This window comes from Parambassis ranga, chromosome 4 (assembly GCF_900634625.1).
Source record: "Parambassis ranga chromosome 4, fParRan2.1, whole genome shotgun sequence".
Taxonomy (NCBI): domain Eukaryota; kingdom Metazoa; phylum Chordata; class Actinopteri; family Ambassidae; genus Parambassis; species Parambassis ranga.
The window spans coordinates 577,501-604,129 of NC_041025.1; the positions used below are offsets into that span (position 1 = coordinate 577,501).

Consider the following 26,629-nt stretch of genomic DNA (forward strand, 5'->3'; position numbering starts at 1 on the left):
TGATAGCAGTTAAATGTTAAATGCATGACCTGTTCTTTAGGAACTGTGACAAGCCCCGGTTGATTGAGGCACTGAAGACTAAGCGCATCCGTGACATTGCCTGTGGCAGCTCTCACAGTGCTGCAATCACCTCCAGTGGGGAGCTGTACAGCTGGGGTTTGGGTGAATATGGCCGCCTTGGACATGGGGACAACACAACTCAACTAAGGCCAAAACTGGTATGTCTCAAAATTTGTTTTCTTTGTAGGAATAGTGGGCGGCTAAAAGTTGAGAGGTCATGGTTATGAGAACATACTCAGAAATGACCAGCTGTGAGAATAGTTTTACTTACAGCAATTTAACAATATACAGTGGGAATGGGAAGTTATATTGCAGCCATTTGCTAAAATCATTTAAGTTAAATGTACACATAGCACACCATATTGACAGAAAAACACAGAATTGTTGACATTTTTGCAGATTTATTAAGAAAGAAAAAGTGAAATATCACATGGTCCTAAGTATTCAGACCCTTTGCTCAGTATTTAGTAGAAGCACCCTTTGATCTAATACAGCCATGAGTCTTTTTGGGAAAGATGCAACAAGTTTTTCACACCTGGATTTGGGGATCTTCTGCCATTGCTCCAGATTCGCTCCAGTTCTGTCAGGTTGGATGGTAACCGTTGGTGGACAGCCATTTTTAGGTCTTTACAGAGATGCTCAATTGGGTTTAAGTCAGGGCTCTGGCTGGGCCATTCAAGAAGAGTCACGGAGTTGTTGTGAAGCCACTCCTTTGTTATTTTATCTGTGTGCTTAGGGTCATTGTCTTGTTGAAAGGTAAACCTCCGGCCTAGTCTGAGGTCCTGAGCACTTTGGAGAAGGTTTTCGTCCAGGATTCATCTTTCCCTCGATTGCAAGGTGTTTTTTAGCCACCTCCATGCGGGCTCTTTTGTGTCTTGCACTGAGGAGAGGCTTCCATCGGGCCACTCTGCCATAAAGCCCCGACTGATGGAGGGCTGCAGTGATGGTTGACTTTCTACAACTTTCTCCCATTTCCCGACTGCATCTCTGGAGCTAAGCAACAGTGATCTTTGGGTTCTTCTTTACCTCTCTCACCAAGGCTCTTGTCCCTGATAGCTCAGTTTGGCTAGCCAGCTCTAGGAATGGTTCTGTGCCTTGTCACAATCCTGTCTCTGAGCTCTTCGGGCAGTTCCTTTGACCTCATCATCCTCATTTGCTCTAACAGGCACTGTGAGTTGTAAGGTCTTATACAGACAGGTGTGTGTCTTTCCTAATCAAGTCCAATCGGTATCATCAAACACAGCTGGACACAAATGAAGGTGTAGAACCATCTGAAGGATGATCAGAAGAAATAGACAGCACCTGAGTTCAATATATGAGAGTCACAGCAAAGGGCCTGAGACCCCGTTTACACATACACGGGTATCTGTAAAAACGAAGTTTGTGCCTTTCATTCACACATAAACTGAGTTTTCGCTTGTAAAAACGAATCTTTCTAAAAACTCCAGCAAAAGTGGAGATTATGGAAAACGCTGTATTCACATTTTAATTTGTGAACGTGGCAATCTGAACACTTTTCTGTAGTACGGCTGCCAGAGTAGGCGTTTGCATTTCTGTTGGTGTAAGCACTTTTTATGTGTTTGCATTTGTAAAATACAGCTCCTCCTTCTATGTAGAGGAGCATGTTGGACATGTTGGATCTCGAGTTTCAGCCGGCTATGTGTACGGGGTCTGAATACTTAGGACCATGTGACTACTGGGGCCATATTTACAAAGATTCTTTTGCGCTAAGAGTTCCACTCTAATTCTATTAGAATTCTATATACGTCATAATTCTGAGAAATTATGACATTTCCCCTTCTTTAAACGGGGAGAACATGACGGAACGACAGAGAGGAGAAACGTTCTCCAAACTATGAATAACGCTGAACTCATAAAACGCTACAGATTAGAACGAGCGGGAATAATGTTTGCAGTTGAATATGAAGACTACAAATCTAAGTAAGGACTCTTGTGTTAAAAGTGATTTTTCTGTCAACCAATCACTTCTAAAACAATGTGTCACACGCAACAGGGTCAACCACACTCACTAAGATAAAACTTGTAGTCTGCTCCTTCCTCAGAGTCACTCAGCATTTGCATTTATTTAATTTAACTGGTGTGATATAAGTTCTCATTAGCCATTTATACTGCAATAATCTTAATCGTGTGTTGATTGATTAGGTGTGGACCTTAGTACTAAATGCCATTCCTCTAGTGATATAGCTATACCTAGATAATCCTTCCATGCTTCTCGCTCAATTGACTTTGATATTATTTACAGCAACTTACTTAACACTGTAACCTAACTCTATAAGCATAACTGTAATTTTATTTCCTGCACGATTGAAGTTTGTAAACTTGCTGTAAAATAACTAATTTGGATTTGATTGTATCTGACCGACTATCCATCCCCTAGGTGAAGGTGCTTCTCGGACACCGTGTTATCCAGGTGGCATGTGGGAGCAGGGATGCTCAAACTCTAGCCCTCACTGATGAAGGTAATTTGTTAACCCACAAAAGACCAAGGTTTTGATGATTATTCTGTGGCGTACTTAAGTGAAAAAACTTTAAAATTACCTTTCTTTTCTTGTTTTTTTGTGTCTTGTTGGTCATTTGTGTTTTGTCAGGGTTGGTGTTCTCTTGGGGTGATGGGGATTTCGGGAAGCTGGGTCGCGGCGGCAGTGAGGGCTGCAACATACCCCAGAACATAGAACGGCTCAACGGGCAGGGTGTCTGCCAAATCGAGTGTGGAGCTCAGTTCTCCCTGGCTTTGACTAAGTCTGGAGTAGTATGGACTTGGTAAGATCAAGTAACAATATCATCATATAATCATTCATCATCTGCTCTTATGCTTTCCTGTGACTGCATGCATTGCCAACAGGGGCAAGGGTGACTACTTCCGACTGGGCCATGGCACTGATGTCCATGTGAGGAAGCCCCAGATGGTGGAGGGACTTAGAGGGAAAAAGATAGTCCATGTTGCTGTTGGAGCATTGCACTGTCTGGCTGTCACAGACACAGGACAGGTTTGTAATCTACAGCGTGTAATGTTTTTTTTTTCTCCTCCTGTACTGAGTTGGTTTATCGTCTATCTTTTATACTTCAAATGTATGACTAACTCTGACCTTTCCTCCTCATTCCATTTTATGCACTATTTTGTAACTAATCAATGTTTTGTGCCTCTCTCAGGTGTATGCTTGGGGTGACAATGACCATGGACAGCAGGGAAATGGCACCACCACAGTTAACAGGAAACCCACTCTGGTTCAGGGTCTTGAGGGACAGAAGATTACTCGAGTAGCATGTGGCTCCTCCCACAGCGTGGCATGGACCACTGTGGATGTGACAACACCCTCGGTCCATGAGCCAGTTCTTTTCCAGACAGCGAGGGACCCCCTTGGAGCATCATATTTGGGTAATATTCCTTTTCCAGCCAGACAATGTATATGTGGACAGTCAATCTTAAGAATTAGGTGCCACCTCTGCTGATGTCACCAGAATTTACTAATTTTATTTACTTTCGGCACTTTTATATGCTAGAATTCTGAAGTCACAAAAGTTCTTGTTTTTTGTGGTGCTGTGGTAGGGACTGTATGCATCAGAATCAGAATTCCTTTATTTATCCCTGAGCTGGTAATTAATATAGTATTATAAAGAAGTAAACGGTGGCATAGAATTAAAATATAAAGTAAACATCCCAATCCCTGAGTTTTCTAAAAGAAACATATTTACCACTACACCTTCACATGGTAAAGAGCTTGATTATACAAGAACATACAAGAACAACTATGTATTACCTGTGTACATGTCTGTGTGATCATTACAGTACAGCGTTCTGTAGTTTAACTGTGACAGGCAGGAATGATTTCCTGTATCACTCTGTGATCCAGCGTGGGAGTAGGAGTTACTCAAAGTCAAAAACAAAACAAAGTTATCCACCATGGCCCTGTATTCACTCTCATCACTACCAGTAATACCTCCAACCACTGCAGAGTTATCAGAAAGTGTCTGGAGGTGGAGGGGAGGTGGTAGAGGAAGGCAGAGAGGATAGTCCCCTGTGGAGCCCCGGTGTTGCCGATCAAACTGTCTAACATACAGCACTGTAGGCGTACATACTGTGGCCTGCCAGTCAGATAGTTCATGGGGCATTAACCTGCATCACTGTCAGCTTCACAGCCAACAGACGTGTCAAATACACTTGAAAAATCAAAAACATGACTCTCATAGTCCTTACAGGCTTGTCCAGGGTGTAAACTCTGTTAAACGGATAGATGTTGGCGTCCTCCACTCCGAAATGCAGGGGATCTAGAAGGGGTTGGACTATGGGCCAGAGCTGTGCAAGGATGAGTCTTTCCAGGGTCTTCGTTATGTGTGAAGTCGGAACCACAGGCCTGTAGTCCTTTAGGTCGCTGGGCCACGTCTTTGGAACAGAAATGAGGCATGATGTCTTCCACACCGCTTGGGCTCTCTGAAGACTCAGGCTCGGGTATGAAGACATGGTGAAGCACTCCACTTAGCTGTGCTGGCACTAGGTGTGAACCCCAGGGTCCTGAAATCATTAGGGCCTGCAGCTTTGCCTGCATGGAGTCTCTGCAGCTCTCTTCTCACCTGCTCTGTGGTGAAGGTCAGTAATGTAAGGGGCAGACCCTTTACAAGAGGCACATAGTACGGGGAGAGTTGTCGTGATCTGACCTCACCAGTGGGGGTACTAGGGGTAGAGCTGTAAGCATCCCCTATATTAGCATACAACAGGGCTACAAACTGAGTGAAGGTGGGAAGAGATTTGTTCAGGTTGAAGTCACCCGAGATAGCAATCAAAGCGCTTGGGTGGGTATCTAGGCTCTGGTTTTATAGCTCAGAGCTAGTGGTTTTGATAAATGGTGTTGGAACAAATGTACCTGGCTCAAACTCAGAGAATGGCAAGTTATTTGTGAACATTCTGCTGTGGCTTGCCTTGTGAGTCTCCAAACTACGGTACCAGCTATTCTTTTGTTTTTCAGCCATTCTGATGTAGATTTGCTGCTGTGTTTTGGATCATTGTCTTGTTATAAGACTTAGTTTCCACCAAGCTTTAATTGTCAGACAGATGTACTCACACTTGTCTCTAGGATACTCTGGTTTACAGAGTCCACATGGTGGACTTAATGACTGCAATTTGCCCAGGTCTTCTGACAACAAGACAAATCCAAATTAACACCAAAGACCCAGCAGTGAGTTAGTCAGCCTATTCTACCTGTGACTGTAACTATACCTATCAGCCTTACACACTATAGTTTAGACTTTGCTAAACAGAGGTTTTAAGTCTGGTCTTAAAGGTGGAGGTGGCGTCTACCTCAAACCCAGATTGGCAACTAGTTCCAGAGTAGCGGTGCCTGATAGATAAAGACAAGTAAGCCTGCACTGCGAGATCTGAGTGTTCTATTGGGAATATATGGGGCTAATAGATCTTGTTGATATAATGGAGCTAGTCCATTAAGAGCCTTGTAAGTAAGAAGAAGGATTTAAAAGTTTATTCTTGATTTTATTGGGAGCCAGTGAAGAGAAGCTAAAATGGAGGCTATATGATCCCTTTTAGAACTAGCTGCTGTGTTCTGGATCAGCTGCAGGCTATTAATGGAGTAATGTAGACATCCTGGTAATAGTGAGTTGCAGTAGTCCAGTCTAGAAGTAACAAAAAAAGCATGGACAAGTTTTTCAGCATCACTCTGAGAGAGGATGCTCCTGATCTTAGCAATATTATGGAGGTGAAAGAAGGCGGTCTTAGAGACCTGTTTAATATGAGATAAACGGAGAGGTTCCTTACAGTCATACTGGAGGCCAAAGTAATGCCGTCCAGAGAAAGAATGTTATCAGATAATCTAGTAATCCTAATCTCATGTTCTAATCTGTGTAGCTAGATGCTGTGATCTACGGTGTCAAAGGCAGCACTGAGCTCTGGGAGAACAAGTACAGAAGTCTCTGATGCCATGAGGAGGTTATTAGTAACTTTAACCAGTGCTAAATCTCTTAGATTTTCTTATGAAAATAATAATAATTTTTCTTATGGTCCAAATCTGCTCTTAGGTGTGCTGAATCTGAATATTAAATCTCACTTGATCATGAATGGGATGCGTGTGGCCGATTGTTTGTAATTAGCATATGCAATACCCACTAAACATAAAAGAACAGGTGTTCTTGGGTCTGATGCAGTGACAGATATCAGTAAATCAAGATAATTTGAAAGTTGTTTCAAATTAATCTGCTGAAACATATGTTTGTTAGTGTTGTTGATGTTTGTTACTGCATGTTGCTGAAAAATGAGTTAACTAATAACAAAACATGTCACAGTGTGACTGGCTTGAAATTCCTCTTATATATCAATTAAACAAAAAAAAATAAGATATTTTTCAACCCCAAATTAATGATCAACCATAGAATTAGATTGTATTAAATCTTATTGTCATCATAGTGCTCTCAAACACACACAATTTTATCCTGTTTGTCAGAAACTCCTGATACAAACGGGCAGACAACATTTTTTTCAGGCTTGTCCTGTTCTGGTTGGGATGTCTGCTGGTCTGTGGGTGGTGTGAATCAAAAGTAGATATTGGTCTGTATGTGTTGGTTTCCTGTAAACTCCAATGCTTAGGCACCTGTCTGGTTCAGTGTGAACTAGACAGTCAAGAAAAGCCAGACTGTTGTCTCTGACAACCTCTGGGGGAACTGGATGTTTTTGTCCACTACATTTATGTGTTTGGTGAAGCGTTCCACTTCACTTCTTCTGATCTTAACCCATGTGTTATCCACGTATCTGAACCGGTGGGATAGAGATTTTCCTGGGAAGCTAGGGCACTTGCCTCCACTACTTCCATGTATAGGTGACCCCATGGCACGCACAGCCACGTTTTTGTCTGTAGAATTTGCCATTATATTTGAAGTAGGTAGTGGTTAAGCAGATCACATGTGTGGTCTGGGGTTAAGAGAGTTCTGTCTGTGATTGTGTTGGCCCAGGCCAGCTGTTCTTTCACAAGTTCCCTAGCATTTGTAGTGGGAATGCATGCGAAAACAGAAGTTACATCATATGAGACCATGGTGTCATCTCTGTCTGTTTTAAAGGTAGGGTGGGAGATTTTGAAAACTCAGTGAGAGTCAGCCAGATTTATAAAGTAAACACACGCCCCTTTCTCTCGGAGCTCACCCTGAAGCCACGCCTCCAATCACATGGACATGCATTACCTGAAGACGAGATGCGGTCTGTGACTTCGGCCATCATGCACGTACCTCTCTGGTGCGCGCAGAGCAGGAAGAGAGTGACAACCAGCCCATACTCTGCGCAGGGTCCACCCGGAGGATTGGCTGATGTTTTTAGTGTTGAAGCTTCCACAGATGATTCATATTCTTAGTTTTAATGAGAAACTGCCGAACTAATCGGTTGCTATCGGATTGTAAAGAGAAGTTACACTAATTTAACAAAAAGTGCATCAGAATGAAATCTCCTACCCTACCTTTAATATGTTTAACTTTATCAGCAAAGTCCTGTGAGTTGTGGACATGGTGTGAAGTGTTGTCGACCAGTGGAGACTGGCTTGAAATTCCTCTTATATATCAAAAAAAACCCAAAAAATAAGATATTTTTCAACCCCAAATTAATGATCAATCATAGAATTAGATTGTATTAAATCTTATTGTCATCATAGTGCTCTCAAACACACAATTTTATCCTGTTTGTCAGAAACTCCTGATACAAACGGGCAGACAACATTTTTTTCAGGCTTGTCCTGTTCTGGTTGGGATGTCTGCTGGTCTGTGGGTGGTGTGAATCAAAAAGTAGATATTGGTATTAAAGGTAGAGTAGGAGATTTCATTCTGATGCACTTTTTGTTAAAGTTAAAGTGTAACTTCTCTTTACAATCCGATAGCCACCAATTAGTTCGGCAGTTTCGCTTTAAAACTAAGAATCTGAATCATCTGTGAAAGCTATAAAACAGCGCAGAGTATTGGCTGGTTGTCACTCTCTTCCTGCTCTGCGCGCACCAGAGAGGTACGTGCATGATGACCGAAGTCACAGACCGCATCTCGTCTTCAGGTAATGCATGTCCATGTGATTGGAGGCGTGGCTTTGGGGTGAGCTCCGAGAGAAAGGGGCGTGTGTTTACTTTATAAATCTGGATGGCTGCTAGATATTTAGCCACATTATATGTGACTGAATTAGTACTCCTTACAATAGGTCTACAATACAATATGACTCTGTGGCAATAATGAGGTCAGCCACTGGTGTCTGTTCAGGTGTTACTGCAAAATTGAGACCTTTCACCAGCACCTCTTTTTCTGACTGATTCAGTTCTTTGTTTGAAAGGTTTTTCACCCACTCGCCCAAACTGAGTATCAATATGTCTCATCCAGGTCATGTTCTGTCCAAGAGTTTAAAACAAGGCAACTGGACAGGATTTTTTAAAGACGTTTCACCATGTTTTTCCTCCGAGTGGCTTCTTCAGTTCTGCTTCTGTTCTGGTGGGAAATCTGGGACCGTTTCATGTTTGACTGTGTGTTGAAAAGTCAAGATATGTTGAGTTTGTCTTTTTATTAATGTGTTTTTTTTTGTTTTGAGTGGGGAGTGAATCTTATTTTATTTTAACCTAGCCAAGGAGCCAGCTCTTTACTCAGTCACTACCTGTTGGTGCTTGTATTAACATCTGTATGTCACAGCTGGGTTTTCATGTTATAGACTGAATGTGTCTGAGTTTTGGTTTGTACGCTGCAGGTGTCCAGTCAGACAGTGACTCATCAACAGCAAGCAATAAGATGAGTGGACAGAGCAGTGTGAAGCCTAATCGGCCCTCACTAGCAAAGATTCTCCTCAGTCTGGATGGTAACCTGGCCAAACAACAGGCTCTGTCTCATGTCCTCTCAGCCCTCCAAATCATGTATGCGAGGTAAGCAGTCTGTAGCTTTTGAAATATCTAACTTTTATGACCTTGGAAGACTTGAATGGAAAAAAAAATGCATTTCCTTTTTTCAATTTGAGTATAGTACAGTGGAACAGACAGACTAAATATGAGTTTTGATAATGGTCAACTAAAACTATAACGTCATCTGTACATGACAGGGGCCTGTCATATGTGAAAAATGTGTATGATCTCCAAATAATTTAATGTGTGCACTGCCAGTAGTAGTAGTATTGTTGTGATTCAATATGTTTGTGTTTTTACCTAGGGAAGCAGTAGTTGGTGCTCTGATGCCAGCCAGTATGATCCTGCCAGCAGAGTGTCCGTCCAGCTCACCTGTCCCCCAGTCCGACTCCTCATCTTCATCCAGCATAAGTGATGAAGAGTGTCCTCCTATCCCACTTGAAGCTGAAGAACGGATCAGCCCTAATCCCTGGCAAGACAAGAAGGGAGAGGTATGAACCTTAATATAAAGTTATGTTATTTTCATTTTGAATTCAGAGCATCAGTCTGCGTTTCCTGCATTATATTACTTTTTTTTTATTATCAGCTATTTTTGTTTCTGAAGATGTGCTGTCTTTATATCGACACAAATCCAAAAACAAAAACTGTGTCTTTAATACAAAAGCATGACCTTTATTTTTGGCTGTCTTAAAAGAGGTTGCACTTAGAGACTTACAAGTGATTCTTAATGCAATATATCACAAGTGCATGGGGCATCCAAAACTCCAGCAGTTACACAAATGACAAAAGGTAGAATACAACTTTACAGACATACCCAGCAGTTCAACATCAAGACAACTGGACTCATAGCATAGATTTCTTAAGCTGTTTCATAACCCATCACAAGTGGCTTCATCAGTTCCACATTAGAAAAAGAAAATTACTAAATGATAATTACAAGTTTTCTTCAAGAAATGTACATTATACATTATATAATTCATTTCTATATTTTGTTTTCACCATGCGAGCAATCTGGGGGTAACTGAGCATTATGAAGGCCTTTCTGAGCCTTGCTTTAAACACGCATATCTTATAAGTAGTCTAAGAAATATCATGGCATTGTTGCATTCTGTTCTTGTCCTATTACTGATGTGTGTATTTTGTGAGCAGGTTCCCTCATCAGAAGATGCCATCACCCCATCATCAGCTGTGACTCCCTCTGCATGTGGAGCCTCCTCGCGTCCTTTCATCCCTGTCACCGATGACCCTGGAGCTGCCAGTATCATAGCTGAGACAATGACAAAGACAAAAGAGGTGAGTGTGTCGTAGTGTGATCTACGCTCACAAGCTATTCTTGAAAGAAAGCAGAGGAGTATATTCTAAAGAACATCGTTCCAACAGTCAAACAAGGTTGTGGCAGTATAATGCTGTGGGGATACTTAACTGTATCTGGAACTGGCAATCTTGCCAGGATGAAAGGAATCTTTAAAGAAGAAGACTAACTGAATATCTTGAAAAAGCTACTCAAAGTATACATCTATACTAGGAAAGAGCTAAAGGAGAGCATAACAAACATTATTGACTGGCCTGCACAAAGACTGAATCAAATCAAAATGAAAATCTGTGAGACACTAAAGACCATGGTCCATGCCAGGAAAAATCAAGTCTGGAGGAGCTTGAGAGGTTCTCCAAAGAAAATAGAGTAGGATTCCTCAGGAGATGTGTCTCTAACTTGTTGAAAACTACACCAACCCCCCATGCTAATAGCGTTTGTTTATGCTATTAGCATAATTCTGACCTCTTTAAATTTGGAAAATAATTTTGTTCATGTGCACACAGTAAAATAATATATATTTCCTTAAACTGTATTTGGAAAAGTTAAAATGATCACTGTAATAAACAGAACCTGGGAAATACCTAATAATAAAGTCTCCAACTGTATCTTTTTGTGTTCTATGTTTATCTTCAGGACTCTGAGAGTCAGAGTAAGGTGGTTGGTCCAGAGCCTCAGTACCTGGACGAGTTCACAAGTCTGCTTGTGCCTGATGATACACGAGTAATGGTAGACCTGCTTAAATTGGCAGTGTCGTGTCGCTCTGGGGAAAAAGGTAAAGAGGTGCTGTCTGCGGTGCTGTCTGGCATGGGAACAGCTTATCCACAGGTAATGTAATGAAATTGATAGGTATGCATGTAAGCATTACATTTCTAGGGAGTTAACATTCAACATCTATGGGTTCCTGTGGTGGTGCGCAGGTTGCAGACATGCTACTGGAGTTATGTGTGACTGAATTGGAGGATGTTGCCACAGACTCGCAGAGTGGCCGCCTGTCCTCCCAGCCAGTTGTTGTGGAGAGCAGCCATCCATACACAGATGATACATCAACCAGTGGCACGGTAAAGATCCCAGGTATAAAGAAAACACAGAGCACATTTCAGTTAGAAATTAGGCTTGTAAAAGACAAGGGCCTTTCAGGATTATAGTGGAGCTCGTGAAAATTCTTGTTCTGCAGGTGCTGAAGGTCTGAGGATAGAGTTTGACCGACAGTGTTCAACTGAGAGACGCCACGACCCCTTAACAATCATGGATGGAGCCAACAGGATAGTCTCTGTCAGATCAGGTGATGAGAAGAAGATTCTAAACTTTATTGTCATAAAGACAAGTTGTGCCAGGGGAATCAAAAATTAATGTAGTTGTGTTTTAGGTCGGGAGTGGTCAGACTGGTCCAGTGAATTAAGGATCCCTGGAGATGAACTCAAATGGAAATTTACCAGTGATGGCTCAGTTAATGGCTGGGGGTGGCGCTTCACTGTATACCCCATCATGCCTGTAGCTGGTGAGTACAGTTATATACATACTACAATTCTGTACTTCACATACATATATGTGTACATGCGACTTAATCTGTCACAGGTTAGTTACTATTAAATCATACTCTTTTAGGACCACAACCTTTTTTTGTGTTTCTTCTTTAGGTCCCAAAGACTTGTTATCTGATCGCTGTATCTTGTCATGCCCCTCCATGGACTTGGTCACGTGTCTCTTGGACTTCCGGCTCAACTTTGCATCCAACAGGAGCATTGTGCCCCGTCTAGCTGCTTCCCTTGCTGCATGTGCTCAGCTTAGTGCTCTAGGTGCAGTATGAATGTCTAGATTGCCCATAATCTTTCTTTAATATAGTCCAATTGCAGACAGAATATACAGTACATGTGTACAAGATAAAATTGTAGCTGGACTTTAGATCTGTTATCACTGGTATTTTCTTGAAGCTGAATTCTATTTTTATTGTTTAAAGCTGCTGGACACAGGATGTGGGCTCTGCAGAGGCTGCGAAAGCTTCTGACCACAGAGTATGGTCAGTCCATCAACATAAACAGACTGCTGGGGGACAGCGAAGGCGAGGCTCGCTCAATGGTACAGTGTCATACACTATAATGATACTTCCTCAGTAACTAGATTTAAATATTCATTTTATATCATTCTGGTGTTCTGAATTGCATCCATGTTGTGCATATATGTTTGTTATTTTACTAAATGGAAAACACGACTGAATTTGGATTTTAAAATGTAAAAACTAAATTGAAAAAAAGTATTTACTGATAGTCTGTGATCTTTCAGAGTTTCACAGGAAGTGCACTTGCTGCCCTTGTAAAGGGGCTTCCAGAGGCTTTGCAGAGGCAATATGACTATGAGGATCCTATTGTCAGGGGAGGCAAGCAGCTGCTTCATAGTCCATTTTTCAAGGTATACTTGCAGTTTTTTGTTAACCAACATAAAGGCACCAGTAGTTAATAATTTGTTATTGTTAACTTCTCTGATGCAAATTTTAATTTGGTTTTGTCCAGGTCTTGGTTGCTCTTGCTTGTGATCTTGAGCTTGACACCTTGCCCTGCTGTGCAGAGACACATAAGTGGGCCTGGTTCCGCCGCTACTGCACAGCCTCCAGAGTGGCTGTAGCTCTAGATAAGAGAACATCTCTACCAAGACCTTTCCTAGATGAGGTAGGTCTGCCGGACAGTGTCATCCCTGCTAACCTTCCCTTTTCTTCATTCCTCTTTGACCTAACAACAAGCGGGTTTTCTTTGTCACTGTTATCCCTTTGAAGGTTACTAAGAAAATTCGGGAGCTTATGGCAGATCATGAGAGCATGAATGGACTCCACGAGAGTCACGACTTGTTCAAGCGTGAGCATGACGAACAGCTTGTGCAGTGGATGAATAGACGCCCAGATGACTGGACTCTCTCTGCTGGGGGGAGCGGCACCATCTACGGCTGGGGACACAACCACAGAGGGCAGTTGGGTGGCATAGAGGGGGCAAAAGTCAAAGTCCCCACTCCCACTGAAGCCCTTGCAACTCTGCGGCCAGTCCAGCTTATTGGAGGGGAGCAGACTCTGTTTGCTGTTACTGCTGATGGAAAGGTCTTTATTCAGTTTATTTTATATACCTGTGTGGGCTGCAAAGTTGGCTTTCTCTCAGGATATTGATCAGTGTGGATTTCATTTTCAGGAAAATGTAAAATAATGTATTCTGTCTTGATCCTTAGCTGTATGCAACTGGATATGGAGCAGGGGGCAGGCTGGGTATTGGTGGCACTGAGTCTGTGTCCACCCCAACCCTCTTGGAATCTATTCAACACGTCTTCATCAGGAAAGTGGCTGTGAATTCTGGAGGAAAGCATTGTTTGGCACTGTCCTCAGAGGGAGAAGTCTACTCGTGGGGAGAGGCTGAGGATGGAAAGCTTGGCCACGGAAACAGAAGGTTAGGATCACATCACCTTCAGTTTGTAGTTGAAAGCACACACGTTAGCAATATTAGTCCACGTCACTGTAAAAAGTAATTGCTGCCTCTTGCATTAGTCCCTGTGATCGTCCTCGCGTAATTGAGTCCTTGAGGGGGGTGGAAGTGGTGGATATCGCAGCTGGAGGAGCACACAGTGCCTGCATCACTGCCAGTGGAGAGCTCTTCACCTGGGGCAAGGGTCGCTATGGAAGACTAGGCCATGGCGACAGTGAGGACCAGCTTAAACCCAAGCTGGTTTGTGATCACTTGACTTAGTTTTCTCACAAGACTCAAAATATTGTGCACTCAATAAGAAAGGAGTAACTGTCTGTGTGGTTTATCCAGGTGGATGCACTGCAGGGTCACCGGGTCATTGACGTTGCCTGTGGCAGTGGGGATGCCCAGACACTGTGTCTAACTGATGATGACATGGTCTGGTCCTGGGGAGATGGGGACTATGGCAAATTGGGCCGGGGAGGCAGTGATGGCTGCAAGATCCCCATGAAGGTAAGACCGATTACAAAGCCGTGTGTGCTTAAGGATCAGCAAAGGTTCTACTCCATATGGGAGAGTTCAGTAATCTTTTAGGGACTCTAATTTGTAAAGTATTTATTTAGAGCAATGCTGCAGATCCTTTCAGCATCAAGGGGATGTGTTGAAATATTACAATTTTGAAGTTACATTTGGTTATATAACAGAATGCCACACATTTTCCATTCCAGTTTTATTAGGAAAAATTGTGGTAGTAATTGTGGTGATGGAAAAAATAATTGTCTGTTAAAAAATGACATCTCGGTGTAAGCATGTAAACCTTTACAATTTATCCAAACTTGATTGCAGCAGGAATTTCGAAAAACTAACCGATTGCAGTGTGTACTATATATACATTCTGGTCAGGGGAATGAAATGTAGATTTCATGTGTTTATGAACAGGATTTACAAATGACCATGTGTTGTTGTGTGTGTTTTCAGATTGATTCTCTCACTGGCCTTGGAGTAGTTAAAGTTGAGTGTGGCTCTCAGTTTTCTGTGGCTCTTACCAAATCTGGAGCAGTGTACACATGGTATGTTTACTATGCTCTAGAGGAGTTCTGTCATGGTCTTCTCTTTCAGTGAAGAAATAGCTCATTGATGTGTTGTGTGTGCGTTAAAAGGGGGAAAGGTGACTACCATCGGTTGGGCCATGGCTCTGATGATCACGTTCGTCGACCCAGACAAGTGCAGGGGCTACAAGGGAAAAAAGTCATTGCCATCGCTACAGGGTCTCTGCACTGTGTGTGCTGCACAGAGGATGGTACTAAAACAAATTTTAGTGCATTCCTTAAAAGTTGTGACTTTCTGTAAAAATAAATTATTTTAATATTTCCAAATTGGTTATAAATAGTTATAATTTTTTTTTAATGTAGTGCCTCTTTCAGATAAACTCATTGTACACGTTCTCTTACCATCTTGATTCCCAGCAGTTTACATGATTCAGGTTTGATTACAGCTTCACAAAAAGTTTTGGTGTTGTGTTTGGTTCAGGAGAAGTGTACACATGGGGTGACAATGACGAGGGCCAACTCGGAGATGGGACCACTAATGCTATCCAGAGGCCACGGCTTGTGGCTGCACTGCAAGGCAAGAAAATCAACAGGGTTGCCTGTGGTTCTGCTCACACTCTTGCCTGGTCCACTAGCAAGCCTACTAATGCTGGAAAACTGCCTGCACAGGTACAGCACTCACTATGGAGACCACTTCATTCTTAGAAAAGTGGATAATTTGCTCTCTGTCTACACCTTCCAGTAGGTGGCAGTAAAGTGTCAGTGTCAGCAGTCAATCTCTAAGTGTCTGTGTGTTTCAGGTTCCCATGGAGTACAACCACCTGCAGGAGATCCCCATCATGGCCCTGAGGAACAGACTCCTGCTGCTTCATCACATCTCGGAGCTTTTCTGTCCTTGCATACCCATGTTTGACCTGGAGGGTCGGCTGGGTCAGACAGGCCACGGCCCCTCAGTGGGCTTTGATACACTCAGGGGCATCCTTATCTCCCAGGGCAAGGTAGGAAGTGTGGATCTTGACACTGAAAACAGCAGAAACAGCAGAAGATATAGCTAAAATGTTTTGTTTTTGTCTGCATAGGAAGCAGCATTCAGAAAGGTGGTTCAAGCCACGATGGTGCGGGACAGACAGCATGGACCTGTGGTGGAGCTAAACAGGATACAGGTACAGTTGGAAACACACACTTTAAACACATTCTTGCTCGTAATAGTGGCTGAATCACTGTTCTTCTTTCTAAGTCTTGTGCTGTTTTTACTCCCCCTCTCTCACTGTGAGGCCATGTTCCAGACTGGCTCCTGAGCATTACATGTGATGTCTTTTATAGGAGGATTTTTATCGTGGTGTGTGATCCACACTCCTTCCTGTCTGAAGCTGAGCTGCTGTCACTCCACCCCAACATGTAACTTTAAGTAGTACATAAGTACAGACCAAATCAATCTTTCTTTGTCATGCAGGTAAAGCGTTCCCGCAGCAAAGGAGGTCTGGCAGGTCCTGATGGAACCAAGTCTGTATTTGGTCAGATGTGTGCCAGAATGAGTTCATTCAGTCCAGACAGCCTGCTGCTTCCTCACCGCGTGTGGAAGGTCAAATTTGTTGGTAGGTGCTCTTGTCTACACCACCTGTCCTCGTGTTTTTCTGATGTGCTTTGAAGGTACTGTAAATTTTATTATCTCCACAATTCCCCATTTCAAATGCATTTGCTTTCATCAGGGGAGTCTGTGGATGACTGTGGTGGAGGCTACAGTGAGTCCATTGCGGAAATGTGTGAGGAGCTGCAGAACGCATTGACTCCTCTGCTTATTGTCACACCCAATGGCCGTGATGAGTCCGGTGCCAACAGGGACTGTTTCCTGCTCAACCCTGCAGCCAAGTCCCCTCTTCACATGGGCATGTTCCGCTTCTTAGGTATAATCCAGTTAATCTCTTATTCATGTCTGGTCTGGAGTATTAATCCTAGATAAAACAAAGACTAAAATAACATTTTATTGTACAAAAACAAATTATGCCACACCACAGTGACAGATGATTGTTCTTGTTTGTGTGTGTAATGTGCTTTGTCTTGCTGTGTCTGCAGGAGTGCTCCTAGGCATTGCAATCCGAACTGGAAGTCCTCTTAGTCTCAGTCTGGCAGAGCCTGTATGGAAACAGCTGGCAGGCATGAACCTAACTATCGCCGACCTTAGTGAGGTATGTATGCAGCCATGCTCCATTAAGTGTGAACAATAGCAGTAACAATTCAAGCAGTGGGGCTCAAGCCAGAACCACTTATGCAAACGCATTTGTTATGTTAGTGTCATTGAAGAGTGGTGTCAGAGACCTTTTCTCTGCATTTAATCACATGACCAGAAGCCATGTCTGTGTGTGGGTAGGGGGACGATGAGGTTTAAAGTTTATGGACATTTGTGGAATTAAGGCTTTGAAATCCAACAACCTCAGAGAAATGAGTAGGAGTTGTGATGAATAACTATCAGATCACCCTGTTTGGTTGTCAGTATACCATTAAATAGGCGGTGTCTATTACAAGCATGTGGACGAGTATAGTCCTAGACTCAATGATGAGTTCTCATATTTTGTTACTAGTGATAGGAGAAAACAGAGATTCTGTCACGTGTTTTAGTTTTGTGACAAAGTGCATGCTGGCTTCTTCAACCCATACAAACCTTACCTTGAGGGATTTTGGAAATGGTATATTTTAATGGCAACATTAATTTTATGTACAAATGTATCCAAATATTGACAGGTAAAGAAACTGAATGTTAAGCATAAGCTTAATAAAAAAGCTAACCCTAAAACAAAAATCATGTTGCAGGAGACACAACCCAGAGTTCAGGATCAAATTCCTTGGTTACACCACTTCAGCCTGCTTCCTAACGAGCACTGAAGTCTTTTTTAGTTGAATAAGGTATTTTATATTGCTAAGTGATAATGCACTACTAGCCCCAGTAGCAACATGGTAGGGATAACCTGTTAATATGTACACTTATTTTATTAGTAGTTTATTTTATAATGTTTATAGGTTTTTATCTTATCTTATTTTTTGCTTTATCTGTGCTGTTGCAATAACGCAATTTCCCCATTGTGGGACAAATAAAGGTTTTCTTAATCTTAATAACAGCCCTTTAATCGTATGACAACTTTGAGGCGATAATGCACCTGTAAGCTGGTAGAGAGAGGGGGGGGTACTACCCATGGTTGATAGCAGAATGATCACTCCTGTGATGAACACATGTTTGTGTGTGGACCCATTTAAACATTGTGTACATCCATGCAACTTCATAGGAGCTGTAATTGTCTTTAAACTACCTGAAACATCTCTGCCCTCCAAGAAGAAAGAAAAAAAAGGCAGATATTATGTAATATTTCTAGCCCTCATGGTCTGCATTATAACCTGCAGAAAGAACACATTCTTATACATTCTTCCTCAGATTAAGTCTAAGCCTAAGTACATCAGCTCATTGGTCTCTTGTAGAGCCTAACTCTCCGGACATTTTTGTGGAAACTATACTAACTATTGCACAGGGAGAGAAGTTGTGAGCCACAACTTTAACTTGTTTCTCTCATATAGTAGGTCCAATGCAGCCCTCACGCTCTGATCATGAGCTCCTGAACCATCTTTGGGAGAAAAGTGGAGTGAAGGCTCATTACTGTCACAAAGCTGCTCTTGTTTTGTGGTTTTGCCCTGAGATATTAGAAAGGTTAGATCCGGAATGAATTCAGCACAAGACCTAAGAAGTGGATCTCTGGAGCTCACGGGAACTGTGTACACATGCTCCCGCACAAATAATAAGTGTAACTGTAAACTGCAGTTCGTTATGAGATGAATAAATGTAGTCACACTGAGCAGTTATTGTCTGTGCTCCTCCCAGGTCGATAAAGATTTTATTCCTGGCTTGATGTACATCCGGGATAATGAGGCTACAGCTGAGGAGTTTGAGGCCATGACCCTGCCCTTCACAGTGCCCAGTGCCAGCGGCCAGGACATCCAGCTCAGCTCTAAGTACTCGCATATCACCCTGGAGAACCGGGCTGAATATGTTCGCCTGGCAATTAACTACAGGCGAGGACACCTCCTGAATGCACACAAATAACATGTGTATGATCATGTGCATGAGTTTCATTTGTGCTTATGAATCACTTTATCTGCAGGCTCCACGAGTTTGATGAGCAAGTTTCTGCAGTGCGAGAGGGAATGGCACGAGTGGTTCCTGTTCCTCTGCTGTCACTTTTCACTGGCTATGAGCTGGAAACAATGGTGAGGCAGAGCAGGTTTAAGCTGTGACATTGTCTTCTGGCTGTGTGCAGATTTTACCGGCAGTGTTTCCCTCCCCTCAGGTGTGTGGCAGCCCAGACATCCCACTCCACCTGCTGAAGTCTGTGGCCACTTATAAGGGTGTGGAGCCAACAGCGCCACTCATCCAGTGGTTCTGGGAAGTGATGGAGTCCTTCTCCAACACGGAGAGGTCTCTCTTCCTGAGATTTGTTTGGGGCCGAACACGTCTACCACGCACCATCGCTGACTTCCGGGGACGGGATTTTGTTGTGCAGGTGAATATCAAAATCAAACCATGCATTCTGTGGAATTTTGAATGTTTTGCAGCATTGTTGTTAAAATGGCCCAGCAGCTGGATTCTAAAAGGAATCTTAACATTATCAGACCTGGAGCCAGAAACATTTAAATATGCTTCTGTTATGAGAGGAAAATAACTCAATTAGTTAATACAATTTGAAAAGGTTAACATTTAAAAATTCACTGGTAAATACTGAAGCTGACAGGTGGTGAAGGGTATGAACCTGCAGGTAGCTCAAGAGCTAATATTGGACCCAGTGTAGACCTGTTTTGTAAGGCTCACTTTTCCAAGCTTTTTCCTTTTGGACTAACAGCCTTTGGGGCTGTAGCGCTGTAGAGCTGAACTTATATAAGCCATTGTTGCTTTGTTGCTACATTAAGGTAGCCTCCTTTTCTTAATTTGCTACTCTTCTTAGATACATGCACACTTCATGTTAGCAGTTGGTAAGGTTAGGCCTCCTCTAAAATCCTTGTTTCTCTCAAGAGACAAAAGAACGCTGAATCACATTTTGTGGATAGAATTTTACCTGAGCACTCAAATCTCTTGTGCATTGCTATTTTCTCTGTGTCTAGGTGCTCGATAAGTACAACCCCCCTGACCACTTCCTGCCAGAGTCCTACACATGCTTCTTCCTGCTCAAGCTGCCCAGGTACTCGTGTAAACAGGTGCTGGAGGAAAAACTAAAATACGCCATTCACTTCTGCAAGTCCATCGACACTGACGACTACGCCCGCATAGCCCTGTCCGGGGAGCCCGCAGCTGACGACAGCAGTGAGGACTCCGATAATGAGGATGCAGATTCCTTTGCCTCTGACTCCACCCAGGACTACTTAACTGGACACTGAAGTGTTTCCACAAAGTCACCCATTAATGCACACATTCATACAGGCATCCTGTAGACACAAACGTCTGTGGGGGGGATGATGCAATGAGTTTTAAAAGCATCATAAGCTTAAGAGAGGAACAAACAGGTTTGCTCTGATTTAGTTTCTTTAAAATAAAGTGGGCTGATCAGCTGCACATGTGGTTGTAATGTTACATGACATGTATGTATATCACAGTTACAAAGTTTAAAAAAATAGCTCCAGCCATGTGGTGGATTACTCCCTCTGGTCTGTGTTACCTGTCCTTAGATTGTATATAGAAAGTGATGTGTGACAAAACAGTAGTATGAATTTTGTTTCTTGGTAACAGCTATGTTTCTTTATAATGAAGACATTTTTAACTTTAAGTCAGTGTTTCTCACCGGGCTTGCATCGGAGCCCTCTGAAGGGTCATTTTAAGGTTCCTATATTTACCCTCCACTACGTTTCTGCACTGTCTCCCCTAAAGAATGTATATAATATGATTGTGCCATGTATTCACAAAGGGTCTCATTCCTGCATATTAATGTTAATACATTTCTGTTAATAAATACACAGAAAAAAACTGATGTGTTTTGTAATTCTCCATTACTCTGTGCTGGAGTGAGCATAATGATTTTTTTTTTTCTCCACCATTGTGTGGTGGTAGTTTGTGCCAAAATAACATCATCTAGAAGGTTTGTAGAAAAACAAGCAGTAAGAAGGGTTGCAAAAAAAGACCCAAGTCTGTAGTCTGTGCTAGTAGTTAGCACTTTGTAGTTCAGTGGGATTAAAGAAATCTCTTAATAATACCTCTGTGACGTGCTGTTGTCAGCAATGGTCAGGCACGAGGGGCAGGCACCACCCTCACGTGCTGGGAAAAAAGTGTGTGTAGGGGGATATTAAGAGCTCAGCACAGTCTCACTCACACATTCCTCATACTGTTTTTTAGCTCTAGTAAGTGTGTGTCATCCACTTCTGCTTGTAAAATTGTGCATAGTTCTGAGAAGTCACAAGAGGGGGGGAGGGGGGGGGCTTCATTTTATGAAGGCTTGATTTAGCTTAAAAATCATTAACATTCTTTGAAGACTTAGTGCTTTTTTCCAGCAATAATCACAGAGTACATTATGTTGGTGCGAGTCAGGTGCTTTACACTACAGTCCAGGCTAAAAGGAGAGGGAGCATGAATAATCTCATTCAACTACAGTTATGTGTGTGTGTTTGTTGTAATCATGGATAGTGGAGAATGTATAATACAATTCTATGCATCGTAAGGACATGCAAGGGAGTTCAGGGCTATTTTTTAAGCTCACCTGTGAAGTCAGTCATGTGTAGTTAATAGTGCTTGGATTGCTCATAGTACATAAAAACCCCTCAAACATCAAAGGATAGATTTTGAGTTTGTATCAAGGTGCAAATAAGTCCTTTACTGGATCTCAACTCTCCAAGACCTCTCTGAAGATGTTTTTTTTTTCATAAATCAGCATATGATTTCATCAAGATATTATCAAATGTGCCCAATATCAATGTCTGATTAGTGCTCCTAATGCCACAGAATGATGCAGATAAGATTTCACACTGCAGTAATATAACAACAATGATAACTGAAGCATCCTTCAGTTTATGCATCAAGTTTCCAGTAGTGATATTCTGTGTTTCAATGCATTACACAAAACATTACTTCAAGATTTTCAACATGTGAGTAGAAGTTTCAGCCCACTGCATTCAGATCACATGGGCAGAGGGATGCTGTCCGGCGAAGGTTTAGGCAGACAGAGAGCAGGCGGCCCTGTGTCTGTGGGGCAGCATGTGACTGACTGTGTGAGCGAGACAAAGGAGCAGGATGGTCCTGTGTTTGCAGCTCACTGCTGCTTTTTAATTGTAATGTAAATCCCACTTATCAGGAATGTAAATGTAAAATCCATACAGAGATTATCAGAGTCCCTGCTGAAAACATAACACTGCATTAGCCTCATAAACTGAGAGTCAGGTGAGTGTGCTGGTTTGGGGGTGAGAGGAACAGTCACAAGTGGCAGACCAATATATCAATGATTCTTGGAAAGACCACGCTAATGAGGGACTAGAAACCCAATACTCATAATATTCATGGTATCACATCTGGATTTAAAACACATTTTTTGACATTAAATATCAGCTGTAAGACAGTATTAGGTAGGGTTTTTCTAACATATTTTGTAACATGTGGGCACCATATTTTAAATGCAATAAATGACTTTATCACTGTCTTTAGCGCTCTTTGGTGTAAATGCTGTGTAAGTGCAATGCTGCACAGAGCAGGGACCAGTGTGACTTCAACTAACTACAACTACAGCATGCCGACTTAAAAGGGAGTCCCATTTTTCTCTAATCACCACCTATTTAATTGTACTACAATTAAATCTAACTGTACTTGTTGCACTGCACTATAGCTGATTGGTTTAGCATATCTCAATCATGTATTGTACATAAATGTAATGTCCTGGTTCCAGAAACAGGGACATGTCTCCTCTTTAGTAGACACGTGAAGTCAATGATTTATCAGGATGGTCATCCATCTGTTTTCTGCAGCTCGGTCCATGTTATATACAGTTAAGCTCATATTAATCCAGCTGAATATTTCCATCAGGTCCTGCCCTCTTTAACCGCTCCCACATATATGACACTTAACAGGCAGCAGACTTCAATTTAAATACCAGGCAGGCATGTATGGGCTGGTATGTATTATCTATGGGGTGCAAGGGCCTGTTGGCCCATGGTTGGCCACTGTACTGTCTAAAGGATGACAAATGATGCTGCTGTCAAATTAGTAGGATGACACAATTTAATTCAAATGTCACTATTTTTCTCTGGAGACCCAGCACAATCAATTACAAAAAGGTTTCAGCATCATGGACACAGGGGCCAGTAGGTTCTGGATGAGATGGCTTTCTATTTGTCGTAGCTTGAGCTGGGCTGTGAGCCATGTACCTGAACCTGATGAATTGGCAATGACAGCTCAGGCCTTCAACTATTGTTACTCTCAAAAGGGTTGGTTAGATATCTTCTGAGCCAGAGAGGTCACTGAGTTAGTGGCACATGATACTCTTGCTCTACATTTTACTGAGAAGGAGTAGAGTTAACACAGCACAAGCCCTGCAATTGCCTTCATTCGCAGACTGATCCTCATTAGTCTGCTAAGTGTGATGGTGGACAAACATTAAGTTCAAAGGTTAATCCTCCTAGGAAAAAAACAAGATCTATTAATGTCCACTAAATCATATGATTTTCACCAGAGGCTGTCAGACATTTCTTCTTTTGACTAGTTCACCATGGCTGAGGACGAGGATGGTGGATGGCTATAAAGCAGGGCTCTCAAACTTGCGGCCCACAGGCCTCAAGTATATTTTTTGGCCCCCCACAAGTTTAGTGTTAGTGCAGCCTGCAAATTTTTTTCACACACACTTATTTGCTGAGGCTTGCCCTGTGTTATCACTTATGGGCTACCATAGCTGAGGCACATGACAGCTTCTGGTGGTGTTTGTAGACAAGTTAGCCAACGCGGTTGGAACGTGATCAACTAAGAGGTTCTGAGGTTCTATGTTCTGAAGAACTGTTCATGTTCTGACCTGTTATTATTAAAGATTGAGAAGAGTGGACCAGTTGTACTTTTTTTTGGAATATTTGAAACCCTTCTTTTTGTGGGTGAGACCCAGCCTCACCCAGAGTCTACCTCCAGCAGCCCCCCAGGTAGGTTGAGTTTGAGACCCCTGCTATAAAGCTTGTACATATGTGTTTCTTCTAGTGTGATGCAGAAATGTCTCAAAGCTGTCCCTTGAACAGCTGATGAATCCCTGTGATCCTCTGACTTGTCCTCTGTGGGGTTTGTATGTATTTAGTGGCAGTGGCACCAGTGGGAGAAACATTTCTCTGGGAAAAGAATCGAAATGTATTTATAAGATCAACACAAATATGTATACACAAGTACAATTCTTGAGTAAATGTTCTATTTACATTGAAGTAAGATTTGCGTTTAATTATTTAAGCCTCTGTAGGTCATGCCTGAAGTGCCGCTGACACAATGCTGAGCACCATGCCTCAGAATAATAAGATAATGGTGCATCATATAACTACAAATATTTGACTGGCTGATTTCCAGCTGGCTAATAACCTTTAACATTTAGGCTAGGAGGTTTCCCTTCCCTTTATCTTGACTGACATTGTACATTTTAGCAACATTATAATAAAATTCAATTAATATCAAAATAGAAAAAAATACATATATTTAAAGTAAAGACATCTGGTCATTGGCCAGGACATAGATGTGTAACTAGCTGACCACCAGAGTCATTCCTTTTCCCCATTACAAATGCACAGTGACATGATGACTGCTGCATTTGGTCACTTGGGGTCACATGACTTTGTTGGTATGAACACTCAGTCATTCATCAGGGCCCCCGCTGCTCACAGAGACACTAGCTAATCAAAGCCCCTGGCTTACTCTCCTCTCTCCGTGTTGTCCATGTGATTGCTGTGTTCTACGTACTCTACTCACATCAGCCCACAAGACCAGTGTGCAGCCTGGCCCTCTGGACATCTTTTCTGAGTAGCTTTTATCCTCTGATGTCACAGGCAACCTTGAGTCCATAGCAGGTGACTCCAGTCGCTCAATGGGAAACATTGTCTGAGAATGAAGGAGGAAGATACCACAACTCCACAGACTGCAAACTAAAGCACACAGATCATTTTGGGGAGGAGAATTCATGAGAATATACTTTAGTCGCTGATTTAGTTCAGTTCACTGGATGGATAATTTTCATAGGGGAAAGGCTTCAGTGGTGGGAGTTTCTAATTACTTAGGTCCTGTTAGTGTGGTTCACTGGTTTCTACTCATGGATGGCAGGATGTTAAAATCCTGATCAGCTCAGTTGTGTTGGGTCAAAGGCAAATGTATTAAAAGATTAAATTAAAGATGCACTCCCTGATTTAGGTATGTGTCAAATGGTGTCCTCCAAATCCCCAAATTTCCCACACTCACTGTTTTTTTTAAAAACTATGTCAGCTATCCATGAAACTAGGCTAGTTCTCCTCTGCTGGGACTGAAGAGCTGTACTCCTGGCAAAGTTTTTGATCCACTCTTTTTTGTTCTAAACTTGCCCTTGCAAGTGGTGGAATGTAACTAAGTATTTGTACTTAAGTAAATTTTTACATATCTATACTTTACTTATTTAAAAAATGGTGCATACTTTAGACCTTTACTCCATTACATATTGCAGCTATTATCTATGTATTCTACTCCACTACATTTCTACAATTGTCGTTACATTTTATACATTTACATTTTTGCAATAAGGTCGCCTCGATCTACACAAAAATATGGATTGTGTTGCTACGTCTGAAGTTTAAACCAATCAGGTGGCTCTATCAGCTCCAATGATAGCAGAGCTGGTGTTTGGCAGCAGCACAGCAGCAGACTGTCACTGGCCTCCTGTCCTCTGCAGCTAACCATTGAACATGGATCCAGAGTCAGCCTCCATTGAACTGAGAAACCAGTGAGCGTATTTAAAAGATATTTGTGGTCTAAAACCGATTGGTGGATATAGCAGAGCATTCTGTGTCAACCTCAAAGAAAAGAGTTGCTGATTTACTAGTAGTGACATCTGTAGAGACAGAAGTATCACCAGGAGCTTGATCAACACGGCAGCACCTAGATGTTGAGAACTTACTTTTACTTTTAATACTTACACATGTTTAGTACATTTATAAGTAAGTACTTAAGAATTTCACTTAAATAAGATTGTTGATGTAGCACTTCTACTTTCACTTAAATGTATGCTTTGCTGGGTAGTTGGACTTCTACTTCTACTAGGCACCAAGCTTCAGTACTTCCTCCACCACTGGCCTTTGTACAATAACTTACTGGACATTTGTAAACTAAATAGTGATGTATCTTTGTTATTGTGGAAACAGACTGTTGCTTCAGTTGCTCTGTAGGACAAAAAAATCCTGTAACTCTAAAACCAAGCATATGAATGTCTGATTATGTGGTGAACTGTTCCTTTAAGAATTTACAATTTTCTGCCTCTGTCTGTGACCTGTCTAATCTTTCTACACCTTAAATCTGTGACATTGACCCAATTAGTGTCAGGCTCAGTGGTTTTAAAACGACAGCCCCCCCCCACCCTTCAAGAAAACCCTAAAACATTTAATTACAAAAGTGCAGAAACATTGATATCAAACTCAATAATAACTTTGGTAACCTATCATATACAAATGATAAATATAAATAAAGTCAGTGATTTCACATGCATTAAGGGTTAATGTTGTGTTTATTTAGAGGGGGGGGCTAATAGGCATGGAGAGTTTGGTTGTAAGAAAAATAGTGGGATGAATGGGAAAGCTTTGTGTTAAGCTGTTATTAGTGGAGAGCAAACTGCCACTCCTCCACCCCTCCTCTGCTCCCTGCAGACCCAGGCGGCTCAGGAACACTTCCATCCTTTGCTGGGGGAGAGC

At 42.1% G+C, this 26,629-nt stretch overlaps 1 protein-coding gene across 2 annotated transcripts in view; it reads left to right on the forward strand.

Annotated features, from left to right (window-relative positions):
- The window catches only part of herc2 (HECT and RLD domain containing E3 ubiquitin protein ligase 2), a 46,945-nt gene extending 26,215 nt beyond the window's left edge, over positions 1-20,730 (forward strand). For both annotated transcript variants that reach the window (XM_028403232.1, XM_028403233.1), the window contains exons 60-91: positions 41-218; positions 2,459-2,540; positions 2,670-2,841; positions 2,924-3,068; positions 3,232-3,457; positions 8,783-8,954; positions 9,235-9,421; positions 10,080-10,223; positions 10,879-11,070; positions 11,163-11,316; positions 11,420-11,527; positions 11,612-11,743; positions 11,883-12,041; positions 12,203-12,321; positions 12,526-12,651; positions 12,753-12,908; positions 13,013-13,327; positions 13,453-13,667; positions 13,766-13,943; positions 14,034-14,195; positions 14,661-14,752; positions 14,843-14,982; positions 15,213-15,400; positions 15,532-15,729; positions 15,811-15,894; positions 16,185-16,326; positions 16,441-16,635; positions 16,805-16,917; positions 18,597-18,787; positions 18,877-18,982; positions 19,063-19,275; positions 19,871-20,730. In XM_028403232.1, coding sequence (XP_028259033.1) covers positions 41-218; positions 2,459-2,540; positions 2,670-2,841; positions 2,924-3,068; positions 3,232-3,457; positions 8,783-8,954; positions 9,235-9,421; positions 10,080-10,223; positions 10,879-11,070; positions 11,163-11,316; positions 11,420-11,527; positions 11,612-11,743; positions 11,883-12,041; positions 12,203-12,321; positions 12,526-12,651; positions 12,753-12,908; positions 13,013-13,327; positions 13,453-13,667; positions 13,766-13,943; positions 14,034-14,195; positions 14,661-14,752; positions 14,843-14,982; positions 15,213-15,400; positions 15,532-15,729; positions 15,811-15,894; positions 16,185-16,326; positions 16,441-16,635; positions 16,805-16,917; positions 18,597-18,787; positions 18,877-18,982; positions 19,063-19,275; positions 19,871-20,143 — 5,257 coding nt within the window. In that variant the 3' untranslated portion in view covers positions 20,144-20,730. The remainder of the gene's footprint in view (positions 1-40; positions 219-2,458; positions 2,541-2,669; positions 2,842-2,923; positions 3,069-3,231; positions 3,458-8,782; positions 8,955-9,234; positions 9,422-10,079; positions 10,224-10,878; positions 11,071-11,162; positions 11,317-11,419; positions 11,528-11,611; positions 11,744-11,882; positions 12,042-12,202; positions 12,322-12,525; positions 12,652-12,752; positions 12,909-13,012; positions 13,328-13,452; positions 13,668-13,765; positions 13,944-14,033; positions 14,196-14,660; positions 14,753-14,842; positions 14,983-15,212; positions 15,401-15,531; positions 15,730-15,810; positions 15,895-16,184; positions 16,327-16,440; positions 16,636-16,804; positions 16,918-18,596; positions 18,788-18,876; positions 18,983-19,062; positions 19,276-19,870) is intronic.
- The last annotated feature ends 5,899 nt before the right edge of the window (positions 20,731-26,629 follow it).